Source organism: Mastacembelus armatus, chromosome 3 (assembly GCF_900324485.2).
Source record: "Mastacembelus armatus chromosome 3, fMasArm1.2, whole genome shotgun sequence".
Lineage (NCBI taxonomy): Eukaryota > Metazoa > Chordata > Actinopteri > Synbranchiformes > Mastacembelidae > Mastacembelus > Mastacembelus armatus.
The window spans coordinates 7,378,915-7,396,051 of NC_046635.1; the positions used below are offsets into that span (position 1 = coordinate 7,378,915).

At 39.5% G+C, this 17,137-nt stretch overlaps 1 protein-coding gene across 1 annotated transcript; it reads right to left on the reverse strand.

The window, feature by feature from the left end:
- Positions 1 to 504: 504 nt before the first annotated feature.
- On the reverse strand, positions 505 to 15,361 carry gas6 (growth arrest-specific 6). Its single transcript, XM_026319918.2, has 15 exons — positions 14,818 to 15,361; positions 14,427 to 14,587; positions 12,295 to 12,319; positions 12,120 to 12,182; positions 9,453 to 9,575; positions 8,284 to 8,403; positions 7,941 to 8,063; positions 6,745 to 6,866; positions 5,184 to 5,302; positions 4,392 to 4,581; positions 4,138 to 4,302; positions 3,885 to 4,053; positions 3,531 to 3,670; positions 3,256 to 3,457; positions 505 to 2,764 (listed from the first exon to the last, which is right to left on the reverse strand). Exons 1-15 carry the CDS (start codon positions 14,888 to 14,890, stop codon positions 2,613 to 2,615), a joined length of 1,947 nt encoding a protein of 648 aa, XP_026175703.1. The 5' UTR covers positions 14,891 to 15,361; the 3' UTR covers positions 505 to 2,612.
- Between the last annotated feature and the right edge of the window lie 1,776 nt (positions 15,362 to 17,137).

Sequence of the window (17,137 nt, forward strand, 5' to 3'; positions counted from 1 at the left end):
TATCACATACTACTTTTGCACCTGTTCCAAGTGTTTTCACTGTAGTCTTTCACCTTAAAGTGATATTGTGTAACTTCTGGAAGAAGAAATCACAGAATTTTCTTCTAACAAAATAAAAATGAACAAGCAATAAAACATGCTTTTGTTCAGCTCATTTAGGGGGTTAGGGTAAATGGACTTATAGTATAGTCCACTGCAGTCGAAGCAATTTACACTGTCTGTCCATTCATCCATCCATCCATCGACACACACAATCATTCATTCAATCACACACTTTTCTTCTCCAAGGATACTTCAACGTGTGGACTGGGTAAGGAAGCTGGGGATCTAACCACTGACCACCCTTCATCCCACCCCCGAATAAGAACTCACGATAACAACTGGTGAAGGGAAGCATGACTTTGTTGTCTAAATGAAAAATACAACTACAAAACCAGGAATGGTTGTTTTTGGCATTGTCAGCAGTTTTAAATATAGCAGTGATAACAAGATGCAACCACAGTGAGCTGTTACAGTACATGAAGACCGGCACACCCACAGCTTCTTTATTAAATCAGTTTAGGTTGTGCAGCAAATACAAACAGCTGCTCTCGTGTTGTATGTCAGACAAAGCAGCCACTTTCAGTAGTTGCTCAACAAGTGTTTGCTGTAAACGTGCAGTTACCACCTCTAACCACAAGTGCTTATCCTTAACATCGCCACATTGAAAATACCATTTTACTTTATGAGGTTCATACAACTGCTTTTATTTTTATTTTTAAATAGGATTTTCACTGTTGAAGGAAGTGGAAACTCAAAAGGCAGACCACATTCAGCATTGTACACATATTGGCAGTTGAAGTGAAAAATACGAAAGCTAAAACTAAAGAGAAGTTCAATATACAACATATCTGATAAAAAACAAAAATACATCAATCTATATACTGGCATTCACTCATCAGAAAACTATAAAATCATACATTACAGAGGGACTTAAGCTATCACTGGATTCCTTTTGGCATTCTCAATCACAATGCTTCTGTGAAGTTCTTTGTTTTTATTGCATTTGGATTTTCTCAGCACCTATAAAATCTAATTAAAAGTCAATAAAGGTTTACAGTAATTTGATCCCTGGCTATTGCTCTCACAGTCTCCAAATTCCCAAATTAAGAGAAGAATCGGGGGTTTATCATTCAGATTTGTTTAGAAAGTAGAAGAAGCTGAGAGACTCAAATTATTATTTCGCTTTGGATCAACTTAAATGCGCAGACAACCTCAGTGAACATAGGGTAGTGTTTGTTTTCTGTCTTCTATAAAGCATTGTACAATCACATTATTTACATATTCAGTATATTACAGCTCACTCTTTTTACTCTCAGTAGCTTGTGTGGTGCGTCAATGCAGTGCTTGCTCTCTCTCTCTCCTTAATGGGGAGGGCCCCTTCCTGTCTCCCTGTGCTTCTGTGACTAATCTAATATCTTCAGATTGGTATATGGCAAGTATTAACTGTGAATGGGTGATTCTGAGGGAAGGGGCCTTTGTAACAGAGTTTAGTGATTGAAGGTTATTGAGAATCATGGAGTGACTCAGTTGTTTAACACACTGCAAAGACTGTATACCAAAATGCACAGGTGGAAATGCATAGTGTATTAACTTTTCAAAAGCGTTAGCTCTGTTTGTGTGTTACAGTACTGCACTTTTGTGAAATGATTTGCTTGTTTACAGGGAAGCTGTCAAGAAGTTTGGGTTGGTTGTTTTTAGTAGGCACATAGCTGATTTTTAGGTTGCAGGTAGTCATGAAGTGCTTTTATCAAGAAAAAATTACATTGCAGTCCATGTCTACCTGCAACAATGTGCAAGGTTTTTTTTACAGAAGACAAAACTGTACGTAATACCACACTTCCCTGCTAAGGTGAAGGAGGGGATTCAGCTTGCTAGGGGTAAATGAGATTTATTTAGGCCCCAATGCACCCTCAAATCATTATGCACCAAAAACTCTTGAAGATCTGTGCCCTTGTTTGTCTGATGTAGGACTACTTATCTGGTCCTAATTTTTTTCATTTCATCAGATTCAACAAAAATGCTTGATTATTTCAAGCTTTTTGAACAAGGACCACAGCTAAACTGGATGTAAGCAACATGACCACAGCTCTACAGCTGAGTTGGTGCAGTGAAAAGTCACTTTGCTTACACAGCTCCAGTCAGATCTACATTTAAGCACAGGATGCCAGGCATAATAGGCTGACCCAAGACCAACCATTTAACACTGATCCGGATAAGGCCCTGTGTGGCTTACTAGGCTGTGATACATGGGCAGTTTTTGAGGCAATGTTGTGCAGCAATTATTCCCATACCTTATGCCAAGTACAAGGATTTTGCAACCTACTAATTTACAATACTGTGAAAATCCCTGCAAGCACTTCTAGGCAGCATTGTCATTACAGTAAAAGAGTATCCTGCGCTAAGGTTCTAGCTGTACAACAACACCTGGTCAAGTTTTTTTGCTGTTGTTGTTTTATGTTTCGATCTAAAACATCACTCCACTGGTCAAAGCTTTTATAAATACAACAGAAATCATCCCCATTGCCTCATTGAACTGCTTATGAATCGGTTTTGGCAGTCTGACACGCCAGTCACTGGTGAGAGTCCAGCAGAGGGCAGGAGTGTGAGCGGATATCATTGTGTTTGTGAATGGCTTGGTCCAAGTCCAGAGACTGTCCATTTACACTGACCTCCATACAGCCGCTGTAGGGAGCTGACACCAGTGTGGACACCAGAGGAACATCTGAGGGAAAACATGACAGCATGTGATTCAGCAGAGATCAATATGGACTGTGTTGGTGCCTGTGAGCTAACCGTTATTATCTAAACTCTATTATTCACTATGTCGAATCTGTCAAGCTCAGCCAAATTATTAACCAACACCTCAAGAGAACTTGATATAACATGCTTTATGTGGCTTTGCATATGCAAAATATGGAAACCAACACTTTTTTTTTTTTTACTAAAGCAAAATACATAAATAACCAACGTGTGCATGTTGTTAAACTGCAAACATCTCATATACACAAAAAAAATGTCTGGCATTCACTGAAAATTTTTAATGTGTCAATTATGTAACTATAACTTCCACCTGAATATAAAAAATGTTTAACAGCTTTAGATGGCTCTACTCCACCTCTAAAGTACTTAGTATCCTGAACACTGAAAATAGACAGTATTATATTGTATGAATAACATTAAGTAAAATGTGTATTTAAATGTGCAAGTCCTCACCAGGAAGGCCACCTATGAAGGTGCTGGATTGAGACAGGAGGTCAGTAGGAATTTCTATGTCTTCACTTCGTCCAGACTGGCCATCGACCAGCAGAAGGGTTTGGTTGCCTTTGATTGTCACCTTGATTTCATGACTGTCACCATCACACAGTGGAGCCGGAGAGCTGGCAATGATGACATCACCTGCAGATACTAAAACAAACTGAAAAGACACAAAAAAGTCAGTGTTCAAATCTAAGAAATGTTACAAACAGGTAGAGCTTTAACATACTCACATCTCGCCATTCATCAGTGATGGGATGATAGTCAGCTAAGGCTATGGAAAGTGGGACTCTGTCCTGGTGAATAAGTGCAAACAGCACTCCGATACCAGAAGTTGGACGCAAGATTAACTTGATGCTTAGGTTCTGTGATTCTGAAATGAGGAGAAGAAGAAGAAAAAGAACAGCAGGTCATGAACCTTGCCCACAAACAAAAATGAGGCTAACAGTTGACAGGAGTACAGCTAATGATGAACCAATTAAATTAAACACTGAACAAGTGCTTCAGGAAGAAGCACTTATGCTATGTTATGCAAGCCCCCAAAATACTATGCATAACACAAACACACAAACACACACACACTGCACCATAGCTGATGTTGAAGAGAGCGAAGCCTGTGCCGGGGTAGTATGCTCCTGGATCTTCAGTGCTGAAACACTGCATGTTGTCATTGGACTGAATGGTTTCCTGTATGGAGGTGTCTTCACCAGTCAGCCAGCGCCACTCCTTCATACAGCCATCCAGACGGGGGTTTATCTATGTAACAACAGTCAAATATTTAAAGAACATCTCTTTTTAGTACATATTCAACAAAATGCACAAGCACATACAAACACACACTTGGTTAACGAGGCCATCCTCTCTGAATGGGACTCCTCCCACAGTAAGGTTGAGTTCATGCATGCCTTTCTGTAGCGTAAACAGATCACCGTTTACTGCAATCTTCATGACGGCCTCCCTGTCAATCTTAATCACTAGACTCCGCCCCTGTTCCTCCACTGAGATCTGAAAAAACAAGACATCCGAGAGGCTTTCAGTCACCAAATGAAGATAATGCAGACACTGTTATTCTGTTTATGGCAGAATCCTCCAACCTTTCTCCACTGGCCATCACTGACGATGGGACCACTGCTGGTGACTCTGCTGACGCTGCCGTACTTCAGCTGCAGCTCCAGTTTCCCATGGTGCATTGCCAGCACTATCCATGAACTGTTTAGGTGACCTCCAGCAAAGAAAATTACCCCCTCAGGATCGTAGGTGCGGAAGTCGAATTCTGCTGAAAAACTGTAAGAATTGTTGAGCAGTGATGTATTTATGTGTATATGTGTTTGAATGAATAATGTAAAATAAAGGTAGGAATATATGTGAAGTAGGGACTAAAGAAAAGGGAAGAAAGAATTAGATTACAAAGCTCTACAAAGCTAGAAACAAGCTAACATTAGATAGAAACAGGAAATTCCAAAGTCACCAAAGTAATTTTATCTATCACACACTTGGCACATAAATGAGTGGCATTTTCATCCCTGCTGATACTGTAGGTCATTTATAGAACTAGCTGACACATCTTTAGAGTTACTATATATGGTAAAAAATAAAGTAATTTTCTCTTAAGACTTACAACAGGATTTGACTGAAGCATTTTGTAGGTGAAACAATGTCCCATGAAAAATATCAAGTGGAAGCTTAGTGCTTCTAAAAAGTGAGTTATTTTACCTCCTACTCCATTTAACAAAATCAACAAACATACAGAAAGTTCTATTGTTTTTCTCAGGCAGTATTGGAATAATAAAAATTTGTAAGCAATTCACTGCTATGCTTATCAATACTGTATGTGAAACTAGAATGACAGGGCGTGAAAAGACATGAATGTATTGTAACTTTCTCACCCAGTGTGAATCCTCCTACGGAAACGCAGCCTCACCACTGGCACTCCGCTGAACATGCGGCCCAGGTAAAGAGAACGAGAGTTCCTTTTTAGGGATGGTGACATACAGGGAGTTACAGGCTAGATGAGAAAACAGACAAAACAAAAATCTAGAGATATCACAGTTTGCCACCTCTTAAGAATATATATTAAAAAAAAAACAAGTATACAAGCCAGAGATATTCACAGGGCATTTTTGGAAGTCCAAATCAAGTCTCAAGTCGCTGGTCACAAATCCAAGTCAAGTCTCAAGTCTCTGGTCACAAGCCGAAGTCAAGTTTCAGGTCTCTGGTCACATCTGCAAGTCAAGTCTCAAGTCTCTGCACACAAGTCCAGGTCAAGCCTCAAGTCTCATGGTTGCAATGAACAATGCTTGTTGCATACTGTGCAGACTACCAAGCTCTACAAAGCTAGTAACAAGCTAACATTAGATAGCTGATGTTGAGCTAAGCCAAATGACAAGTGACTGACCTGTCCTGGTTTTAAGGTCCCTGATGTGGTTGAGTCAATGTCTTTTATTTTTATACTGCACACCTTGCATGTTGTTGCTCATTTGTTTAGGCTTTAAATGAAGTTATAATAACCAAATAGGATAACAAACCAGACTGCACATGCCTGGACATTTGTCATTTTCACGACACTAATTCACTTTACTGCAGTTTACAGTCACCGGATGGCAAGGCGCGCCATGAATGGGTTGTGCTCACTACCAATACACGCAGCAATATGCCTTTGCTGGATCTATTCTGCCACTCATTTACCAGAAGGAGGATAAAATAGTAAACACGACAATTTACGTTAATGCACTAAAATAAATATATAAACATTGTTCCTATGTCCCAAACATCAAGTTTGAGTTGAGTCTCAAGTCTTTTAAGGATGAGTCTTAAATCAAGTCTAAAGTTACTGTGTGTGGCTTAAGTCTAAGTCGCAGACTCAAGTCCACATCTCTGATAAAAGCTGCAACTTCACTCATGCAGCAGGGTTTCTCGAATTTAAGACTTTAAGTCCTTTTTAACTGCCTCGCCAGCCAGACCCACTCCTTTCTTAGCGAAAGAATGTAATATACATATATTAATCTTTGTATAGAATAGAGAAAACATTAGTCTGGCTGACCAGGCTACCTCTTTAATAGAATCTAATTAAATATGTTTAATATGCATAACATTTACATTTTATATGTAAAATATGAAATTCTAATAAAAAAAACAAGAAGGGACCATATTGACTAGAATTATTATATCATCAGCATTTTTTCAATAATTATATAATAATTTAAATCAAAATCCTGGACAAGCAGCAGTAAGTATATTGACGGATTAATCATCTACAAACAATTAATCAACAGAGTTGATGGTGCTTTGTAAAGCTCAACAAAACACACAAAAACCACTGTCACCACAATCCCACTTTTTTGCTTACAGGGATACATAAAAAGCTTATTACTAACTACAGTACATAGAAGTAAAAATAAAACTTGAAGTGGCTAGTCTGGTTAATATGCAACAGTTAATGTATTTCACCTTACAGCTCCTGAGGTCCTGGCCCAGCTTCATGCCCTGACGACCATCACAGAAGCAACGGAAACTCCCTGGAGTGTTCAGACACTCCTCTGCACACACACCTGTCTCACACTCATCCACATCTGACAAGTGACAAAGCAGGTTGAAGAAATTAAAGAGAAGAAGTGATGACTGAGATAACAAGGGATTACAGAGAAGAAGAGGGTTTGAATTATCAAAGTCACATATGTAGTGAAATTAGTCAAAACATGAACTTTCAGGGATCAAAACATGAGTTCATCAGTTCACATTTCTTTCCTATCAACATACTGCATCAGCGAATGTAAACAACACTTAAGTGTTCTTTAAAACTGACTGGGTGGTATCTCCCTGATCCATATACCCTTACATGGCCATGAAGAGATTGGCCACAATAAATGTTAATTCTCTGAGGAGGGACACTGAGGTTATGAAAAGTCTGGTTTCCACGACACAGTAAATCAGAGTACACAAGTGATTAATGGCTTAAGTCTGCAATTTTTTTCCTATGTTGCTGCCAAAAGATGTGATGTTATGGTAATTTTATATTATAAAAGGAATGTATTTTTGGCTTTCTCACAGGAAACCCTTTTATTCCTTGTGCATAAAAGTATACTGACATGTATAATATATTGTATATTCTGAACTCTTAATTTTGGCCATTGAACTCCAAGATTACTTGAAGATTGTGTGTGATTGTACAGATGGCTGTCATGGTATTTTCATACAATTTATTTTTAAAGGCCAACATCACACATTTGCTTTGAGGGGCATAATCTGTACATCTTACAACACTTTTTGCCCTTTAATAGCATAAAAGAAAAACTCCCCCGAAAACTCTTTAAAATGTAAAAAAATCTCAGGAAGTGCAACAAAGGATGGATCACTCTTCCATATCAGACAGATGTGTGTACACAAAGGAGCACATCGTACATTTACAGTACAGGCAACCAGAATGACACATTGTGTAAAGCATGATTTGGCATGATCTTTTTCTAAAGACAACAAGAAAGTTTGGACAGTGGACTGTGACCTGTTACCTACTTATGCTGTATTTCTCTTAATGTATTTGCATTCCTTTCCTGACTCCACAACACAGCTGCATCAAGCCCTGCTGAGGCTGAACCTACTCCTTTGTCAGTTCTCATGAAACTGTGTGTGTGTCTATAAATACTTACCCACACAGCTCGTTGTTTCATTGTCATAGACATAGCCGATATCACACAAGCAGTCATAGCTGCCCTCCTTATTCTCACATTGTGCTGTTCCACACACACCTGGGTCCTCACACTCGTCCACATCTGAAAGATAAAATGTTGTCAGCTGGACAGGCCAAAGTCTGGGGAAAATTCAACAACACCAAGAGGAATATCAAGTTAACTCCTCAGCTGAAAGGACATGATGTGAGGAGGCTATTTGCACATTTTCTCATCTTTGTCTTAAAACAACATGTATGAGACGGCATATTGGACATATGCGAAGTTGTCACATTATGTGCATCTATATTTATGGTTAACTTACCACTACACATGTGGCGTCCTACCAACATGTAGCCTTGATGACAGGAGCAGCGGTAACTGCCCATAGTGTTGTTGCACTCGTGGTCACACCCTCCATTTCGTTTGCGGCACTCGTCAACATCTGCAAATAAGATGGTAACTACAGTCAATGTCAGCGCAGGAAAAATATTATCATAGGCTGTGTACAGCATCGGGTTGTTCAGTTTGTGTTAAACCTTGTCCTGATAATTCAAGATCAAGTTTTATTTAAAGTAACAAATTTTGAAAGTTACATATTTCAAGTCAGGATTGTCAGGCTGATACAGTTTGAAAACCTCACTTGAATATCCTATGAATTTGTATTTTGTTAAACGCCTTACAAATATCTCACACACTATGTCATTGGGGCTGAGCTCAATGTTTAGGAGGAGTGCGGTTGTCAAGTGGAAAAGGCTCAGACCAAGTCAAACTAAATCTGTTTTGGTTTCCTCTCACAGTAAGGTGGCAGGATGAGTCACAGTGGAAATGTGTGGAACGGTGGATGTGCCATAAATCAGAGAAACATGTTTCCCTTGCCTTCACAGTGTGTATAACATGTGGTTTACAGTTCCCCCTATATACTGAATATTTGTAACATTCTCCTTATAAAATGGAATTCTTGCTCTAACTTTCACTTTTTTCAGAAGAGACACCAGGCTACCCTCCTACCAATGCACAGTAACTGGCTTTGACCTTGAAAGACACGTGGATTCACATTGTGGACTCTGTGACCTGCCCTTCCCGTACAGGCTGTTCATATTAACCTGACACTTCATTCACACATCATTAATAACTGCAGAAGCAGTTGGATATTAGAGATACATGTCACCTAGGTACAAGAGTAAGATAAAAGTAAACAGCAACACTAGAAATTGAGTTTGCAAGGTCAAATTCATTCCAGTACTATTATGATACACCATGGTGAGAAACAATAACATTACTGCTCAAATATAGGACCACTGAAAGCAATGAAAAGCCAGATCTTTCTATCAGTGGACAGTACAGCAGATGGCTGTCAGAACCAAGGTCACAGGTCTATCCAGGGACACTGGACATGGCATTCAATGACAATGCAAAATTTTAACCTTTGCTGAAATCCAGCATAGTCTGCAGTTAAATATTCTCTCTTGTTTTCCATACTGATGAGAATACCTTTTTCACATCTGGCTCCTGCCCAGCCTGTAAAGCAGTGGCAGAGAAAGTCTCCCTTTTTGTCCTCACAGCGCACTGTACCTTCGGCATTACAGGGAGAAGAAGAGCACTGGTCTGGAATATCTTCAAGAGTAAAAATAAAACAAAAAAAAAACAAAGATAGAGAGAAAGAAGTTATTGCTTTAAAATTTAATCTGTAGAAAACAGATACATACAGTGAGTACTGCATAGCCATACCAGGGAGAGAAAGGGCATCTCTTATGTTCTGCATATCAGGAGCTCAATATAAATAGCCTAATGCTAGCTAAGCTCTCCTGAAGGAGATGTCCTAATTCAGTCCTTCCCAGCATACTTGTCCTCTAACCCATAAGAAATTAGGTCAAATGGATGTTCATCTGTTCATTTCTATTTGTCCAATTATTCTATTTAATATTTTGACTTAATTTCACTTTCACATATTTTTAGCCCACTCATTTACTTTTAGAAGCTTGTGTAAGTGAGCATGTGTAAATCTTCACTCTCCCTGTACAGTTTCTTTTTCCCAGCAGTGGAGTTTCTGTGCAAGACAAGTCTGGGCATGTTATCTGGAGTTCAGAGACAGTAAAGGACAAGGTCTGAAGTGCATGAGGGAAGCAAGAAAGAAACACAAAGGCACAACTTTCAAATCTGGCCTTTCGGCACTGAATGATAATGGAACATTACTATACATTTAAATACTGTATTATACTTTCAAGTTTAAAATATACTTCTGATGTTGGGCAGTCTGCATGTACACTGACAACAGGCTCATAACAATAAGTCTAAAGTAAGAAAGAATTGAGTGAATGCACACCAAAATGTATGTGCCATTGTGAAAATGTCTGACGTCAAAATAATATAAATAATCACACACTGAGTTTCCATAATATAAGACAATCAAAGAGAAGCTAAATGTAAGTTCTCTGTGAAACTACAGCACTAGAAACATTTAAATTGCATGAGGTTAAAAGCTTATCAATCTTTATTTATCGGGATATAATTACCTTAAATATGCCTGGAATGGCACGCTATTTTATGGATGATATGTTTATTTCCAGTGCACATGTGCAGTAATAGGCTGTTAATTACACTTTGTATATCTGTAAAAACATTTGTCCTGAATCAGTGGACTTGTATATATGCAAATATTTTGTTGACAGTTACCATTTTTACAGAGGCTCGGGAGAATCCAGTTGCTTTACAAAAAACACAATAAACTGTGAGTTATTTATCTTGATCTCTTTCTGTTTTGACTAATAAAAACAAACAAAAAAGCTTCTAGCAACAAGCATCATTGGAATGGAATAGAAAACATTTATTATAAGCCAGTATCAGTACACACTTGCTGATATTGCAACCATATTCCCCACCCAAAGTCCTTAAAAACAAACAAACAAACAAAAAAATCTAACCAAATTAGCTCAGGCTCCTTGTTAGTGACATATTGGGGACTATAAACAGGCAGGGGTAACCACAGTAGCCTCACTTGTTTCATCCTAAAAAGGTCCCTTGACAGCACAAAAAAATTGTATTTAATTTAATAAAGCACACACTGTAGACTACCACAGCAACTTTTTAGATAAGCCCTGCCAAGTTCACACAACAGCAACAGTTTCTGTCACATACAGTAAAGCCTAGAGAATGGGGAAATGTGCTTTTGATTATTCTGTTTTTCAGCAGAGTGATTCTCAGAACACTTGCCTCTGCAAAGTGGAGGGAGGGGTGTCTGCTGTGCTTACAATGAAATCAGCTACTGGTATGTGCAAATGTAAAGTCAGCACTATAGTCTTCCATATTATGACCATATCCCCTATCTGTAATATTACATTAATGGAATTAGCAGAATACCATGATCTACTTTGATACTGATCTACCACCCACCACAAGACTGCACTGAGACAGGAGACAGATGGGCAGAGATGTGATGTGAGAGAGGAAAAGATGTGGTGAGGGAGAGATGGTGTGATGATAGACAGATAAAAAGAGCCACCATATCTTTAAGTGCCATGATTGTGGACCTGAGTTCTTTGAACCCCCTGCTTGGTCCTAATCACTTGCATCCTGACGCAGCAGAAAACCTGCCTTCCTCTCACGTCAGACTTTTTTTCACATCATTCCTCCACTGAGCCAGCTCATGAAAGAAGCTGGTGCAGTCACCCAGAGAGTGAATGAGCAAGTATGTGACGAATGAAGGGGCGTGTTACTCATTCATCAGTGTGCAGTCATTACTGTAGCAAAGTGTTGCAATGTTACTCATACCTGGGCTCACGCACACATCCCTCACTCAGACTACTTCAAAGTCAAAGCATTGTCAAAGCAAGGTCTGGTGTGTCACACTGTAAAAGCTGACCTGGAGCTGCCAAAGAAATTCTGCACTTTTCATCATCTTTCCTTTTTCCTTAGAGAGAGAGTATGCCTGAGTGTGAGCATGATGCAGGGCACTGATACTGCAAGGCAGTGATGCTGCAGTGCAGCTCAGCCAAACACGACCGGGTGAATGTCTGTGGATGCAGTAATACTTCCTCAGTGAAAGGAATGACAGAGAGTAACCATGAGAGAAAGACAGTTTGTTAAAATAGAAGAAAGGGGAGTTCAGGCTATTTACAGTCCTACCATCAAGCCTAACATGAAGATGATAGGAAAACTTACTGTGGACACACGTGACTAGATCCTGTTTCTTCTTTTCAGAATCTCCAAACTTTGTTATACAGGCTAGACAGAAACAAAAGTCAAATTAAAATGGAGACACTACATGCACATAACCAAAAAAAAAGCTGCCTGCTGTAATCAGAGTTGAAGGGTTTTAGTCTCAATGATAACTTACCTAAATACCTGGGATAGAAGTAGTCCTAAAGAGACCAAAAAAGCAAGAGGGATAATGTTATGCAGACTTGACATAATCTAGTATTTGTTTTTTTATACCTGATAACTGTGTTATTATTGATGGCTATGAAAAGCAATCATTAATTTCAATGCATCTGATATATCTAGATTGAGATTACATTTGGATTAAACTGTAATCTGTGTGTGTGCACGCTCTCTCTAATGGGTGCGGCCCTTTGCCAGGGGCTTCTGGAGAATTCTCTGCATTCCTGATAGTAGCAGCATTTCTCCTGCACTTCTGGCTGCAGTATTCCTTCACATATAGGTCAGAATTTAGAGAAATGAACCAATGAAAAGAACTTTAGTGGTCTTCTACTGCAGTAAAAAATGTGTCTTGTAAGAATCAGTAATCACACTAATATACAAAAGGAAACTTGATTGTAACCAAGATGTGATGGGAATATTGTCTTGAGATGGCCAGTCACATTAAATTTTGGGCTATTATTAAACTTGAGCCCAGCATAAAACTTAGTTATGATACCTTTTAATTGACTATCTGGCCCTTTTTAAAGACACCTAACTCATGAGAGACCAGAAACTTGAAGTGAAAGCTTTTGTTGTCAAGAATAATCATGAGAATCCAGGAACACCCCACTCTCCCTTCCGCTGCAGAGCCAGAAAGCTGCAGCAGAAGAAAATGCAGAGTCAGAGATGGGCACTTTCAGAATGAATAATGCAGCTAAGAATGAGACTGCAGCTTTGTGTCACGACATGGCAGGAAACTACAGGGACACTAACACTTCCTAAGTGTTGGTGATGTGCGTCCAGCTGATTCAAACTCAATTAGAAGGAACATCACCTGACTTCACCTGAACCCAGCTCAGCTTTGTTTTATTCCTCCGTCCCTGAGCTTCCATCTCAATCTACTTGGCTAATTTTAAAAGTAATCTCTGAGTCATCAATTTTCCACAGTTACTCCATCTCTGCTACAATTTACAACAGCAGAGGATCACCAGTGCAATGCTAACAAGGACTGTGTACAGTTAAAACTTTAGCTAAATTGCTGACTTACAAATCTAGCAGTCAAACTGAAAACATGCAAAAGAGGTTGGGGGAAGACTGCATATAAACAGCCCTATTACAACACATTCAACACACCACACACAGATGTGTTTTAGAAAACTTAAAAACCTGCAATTGCAACCAATGAACAAATACACTTCTTGATTCAACTGTCCATGTTTTACATTTTCTGACACTTTAGATTATGTATAACTCTGCAGCTTGTTTGCATACTCATTCATCCTCATTCACCAGCCTTACACATGGATAAAAAGGCTGATCTGCACATTCCTTAATACAGAATAAAGACTAATCTGCGGTGAATATTACCGAGAACACAGTGAGGTGGATTTTGTTAAATGTCAACTAGAATACAAATAGATTAGTGAGGCAAAGGGTATTTGTGTGTTTAAATGAAACACAATTCTTTCAGGGAAAACAGCTAATCAGCTCCCAAAGAGGCCAATTAGAATCAGAGGCGTTGACGTGCATCATGCAATTCATTTGTGTGCAAAGATATGTAAGGCTATGCATGCATAACCATTAAAACAACGCTGATGACGAGAAGTGAGAAAGAAATGCACAGGTGTTTCCCATATTTGGCAGGGACCCAACTAAGCCAAGTACATCTCCAGCAGATTGAGTCAAATTTTAACAAATGCACACAAGTTACCTATGTGTTTTTACTGTATGTAGGCATATATGAAGGGACTGAAATGTCTTTGATTATACTGTATTTCATAAGGAAAAATTTAGTCACACTGACGCACTGTCACACAGAAAAACAGAATGAGAAGAAAACATGCCTTGTCCTTGATATGGGACTATTATGTGCAGTAATAGCTGTGAGCTCCGAACTTTTGGAAGCATAGCAACACCAGCAGACCAGACAATGAATCATCAGTGTTGTGTTAAGCTACAGTCATTAATTTGGTGTCAGTATGAACATGATGTAAACATCCAACACTGCAGCCTTATGGTAAATGACAAGCACAAGGTGCACAGAGTTAGAGTGATCAGATTGGTTTGTCTGTTTGTTTTTGTTTCTAAGCTGTTAATACAGTTACTCACGGTCTCTGGGTCGTTTTCAAACACTTCTCTGGCCTCCTCTTTGGTGCACCTCTCCTCTACACACTCCCTCTCCAAGTGTCCTTGTTTCGTCTCCTCGAAAACTTGATTAGCTCTCCTGTGTCTGCTCAGGAACTGGTTCGCCTCTTCAGGACACAAGGAAACTAAAAAATAAAGAACCCCCCACCCCCCAAAAACACACTGTTAAGTTAATCAACCTACAAGAACACGAGAAGGTCAAACTACCCTGGACCTGGGTGATATTTTGGCTCCTAAAGACGAAAAACACCTAAGAAAAGATTGCGAAAGGCCAGCCCCGTTAATGGCGTTAATAACTGGCATGTATCATCAGATGTCTGCTAGCTAGCCGCCTAGCATGTCACTGTTTACTCACTGCTGTCGGACCAGCGGACAACCAGGACCAGTAGGGCTGCCCATTGAAGGGACTTTGTCGGGCTCAGCCGCATTGTTCACCGCTGTGCCTGCGCCGAGCTTCACAAACTTTCTCCTGTCCCGTGTCGTAGTGTCTCTGTGTCCCTCGGTGTCTCTCAATGTCACCGCTGTCTGCACCAAACCCTGCAGGTACTCAGGTACTTCAGACCCGTAGTGTTTTTATGAAATCACTGTCGCCGCGGAGCGTTTCGTGCTAAGCTGTCGTCTGTTTCTCCCGCATACCGTTCACAACAACACAGGCACGTCCTCTTTTCTCTGCGGTTCAGCTCGTCCCCATTGCGGTTTTATTGACACTTTTATTTTCTGAGCCTCTTCTCTCCTGCTGAGCCCTCTGTCTGACCGGACCGAGTGCCCAGTCTGCGGAGAAACCCTGCACAGCTCTGCTGCTACAGGAGGGGGAGTCGCTCTGAGGAGTGCAGGCAGGAGTTTGTCACGATGCAGCCTCCAAACACCTCTCCCCACGGCCGCTTTGACCTGCTAGGGGGCCTCAGTGCAAGAGACTGGTCTCTGGGCCCCCTGCCATGCATAACAGAGCAAATCCCCCCTCCCCACAGAAACTAACCAGTACTAGATCTGAAACTCTGTACCAGAGCGCTAATGCTAACTTGGACTTCAGGAAACAATATCAGACATTTTCACTATTTCAATAATATTTTAAAAATGTAAAATATTTTAAACAGTTGATTTTTAAAGAACTAAATTGTCAGACATCATATTGATGCAGTAGTTGGTTGCAGCCCACTGGTAAGCAATGATTGATATGCTTTAATACTACTGCTGCCAGTTCACTAATGCATTAGGTCATATATCTCAGCATTATGTATATATATATATATATATATATATATATATATATATATATATATATATATATATATATATATATATATATATATACATATACATATATATACATACAACAATATCACATTTAATATTAAAATGATTTTTGGTCACACATATATACATGAATAATATTATTATAACAATACCCATAATAGAGTAAGTCTTTCCAAAGGGGTATATGTAGTGACTTACTTGAATGCAGGTGTGTTACTTGTAATGGGGTATTTTTAAATTCTGTTACTACTTTTCCTTTCTTTACAAAAAGTGCCTCTTCCTCCACTTTAGTGGCAGAATCAGGTACACAGCCACACGGCTCAAAGAAAAAAAAAATTAGGGCAGATTTTTGGAGCCCTACATTCTTTTCCTAAGTACTTTTCATTAATCCTGTCTGATTCAAAATGTGTTTTGTTTTTCGAGTCCTTTCCTGTTTTCAATTTCTCTACACTTACACTCTACAAATTTGTTTCCTGCTGCCGAACAAGGCCATTTTGAATTGGTTCCCATGGGTGAAAAGTCATGAAATTTACCACACACATCAAAGTCTAAGCCATGGGTGTGGCCCAGGGACTGCATGGCACCCCCCTATGTCAGTGAGTCTCATGGTTAGCATTTAGTTTCAGCTACACACACCAAACTTTGTAAGTGCATGGAGCTATCCAGTATGAACATTTTTTACACATACATTGCTATAGTCACACCCAGCAGGAAGTGAGGTGTTTGTGATTTTGTGTGTTTTCACAGTTTCATTTAACATACATCTCTTACATCCTTCATGAGATTTGTGTCAAATTTAGTATACGTGATCTCAACATATTGCAGATGTCAAATTGTGAGCATTTTTTCTTCATATGTTGAAATATGACAAAATAGAATTATGATGAATTTACACATCTCGCCAAATAAACAGGAAATTTTAAATGCATTCCCTTATAAACACCAAACTTCAGTGGTTACTGAGAATGACTATGAGAACCAGAGAATCCAGGGACAGCGTGGCCAAGCCCATGCGGGGCAAAGATGCTCACAGGCCGACGACCCGGTCCCCTTCTAGTGGGGAAGATCCAGAGAACCAATGGTCACTGTGGTACAGCCCATGCCTCTCAAAGCCTCTCACAGGCCAACTAATGGCTGCTTGATGTCCTGGTCCCCTGGTGCAACCCATGCTTGGCGTAGGTACCCACAGGCGTCTATATACATATACACATATACAGTGGGTACGGAAAGTATTCAGACCCCTTTAAATTTTTCACTCTTTGTGTCATTGCAGCCATTTGCCAAAATCAAAAAAGTTCATTTTATTTCTCATTAATGTACACTCAGCACCCCATCTTGACAGAAAAAAAACAAATGTAGAAATTTTTGCAAATTTATTAAAAAAGAAAAACTGAAATATCACATGGTCATAAGTATTCAGA

Bases quoted from the DNA above. Each gene is read 5' to 3' on its own strand.
- gas6 (XM_026319918.2), bottom strand. From the start codon at position 14,890: ATGCGGCTGAGCCCGACAAAGTCCCTTCAATGGGCAGCCCTACTGGTC. The intron at 6,867-7,940 runs GTAAGTATTTAT...GTCACTTGTCAG, and splicing joins TGAAACAACGAGCTGTGTGG to ATGTGGATGAGTGTGAGACA. The intron at 3,458-3,530 runs GTGAGTATGTTA...GTGTCTTTTCAG, and splicing joins TCACTGATGAATGGCGAGAT to TTTGTTTTAGTATCTGCAGG.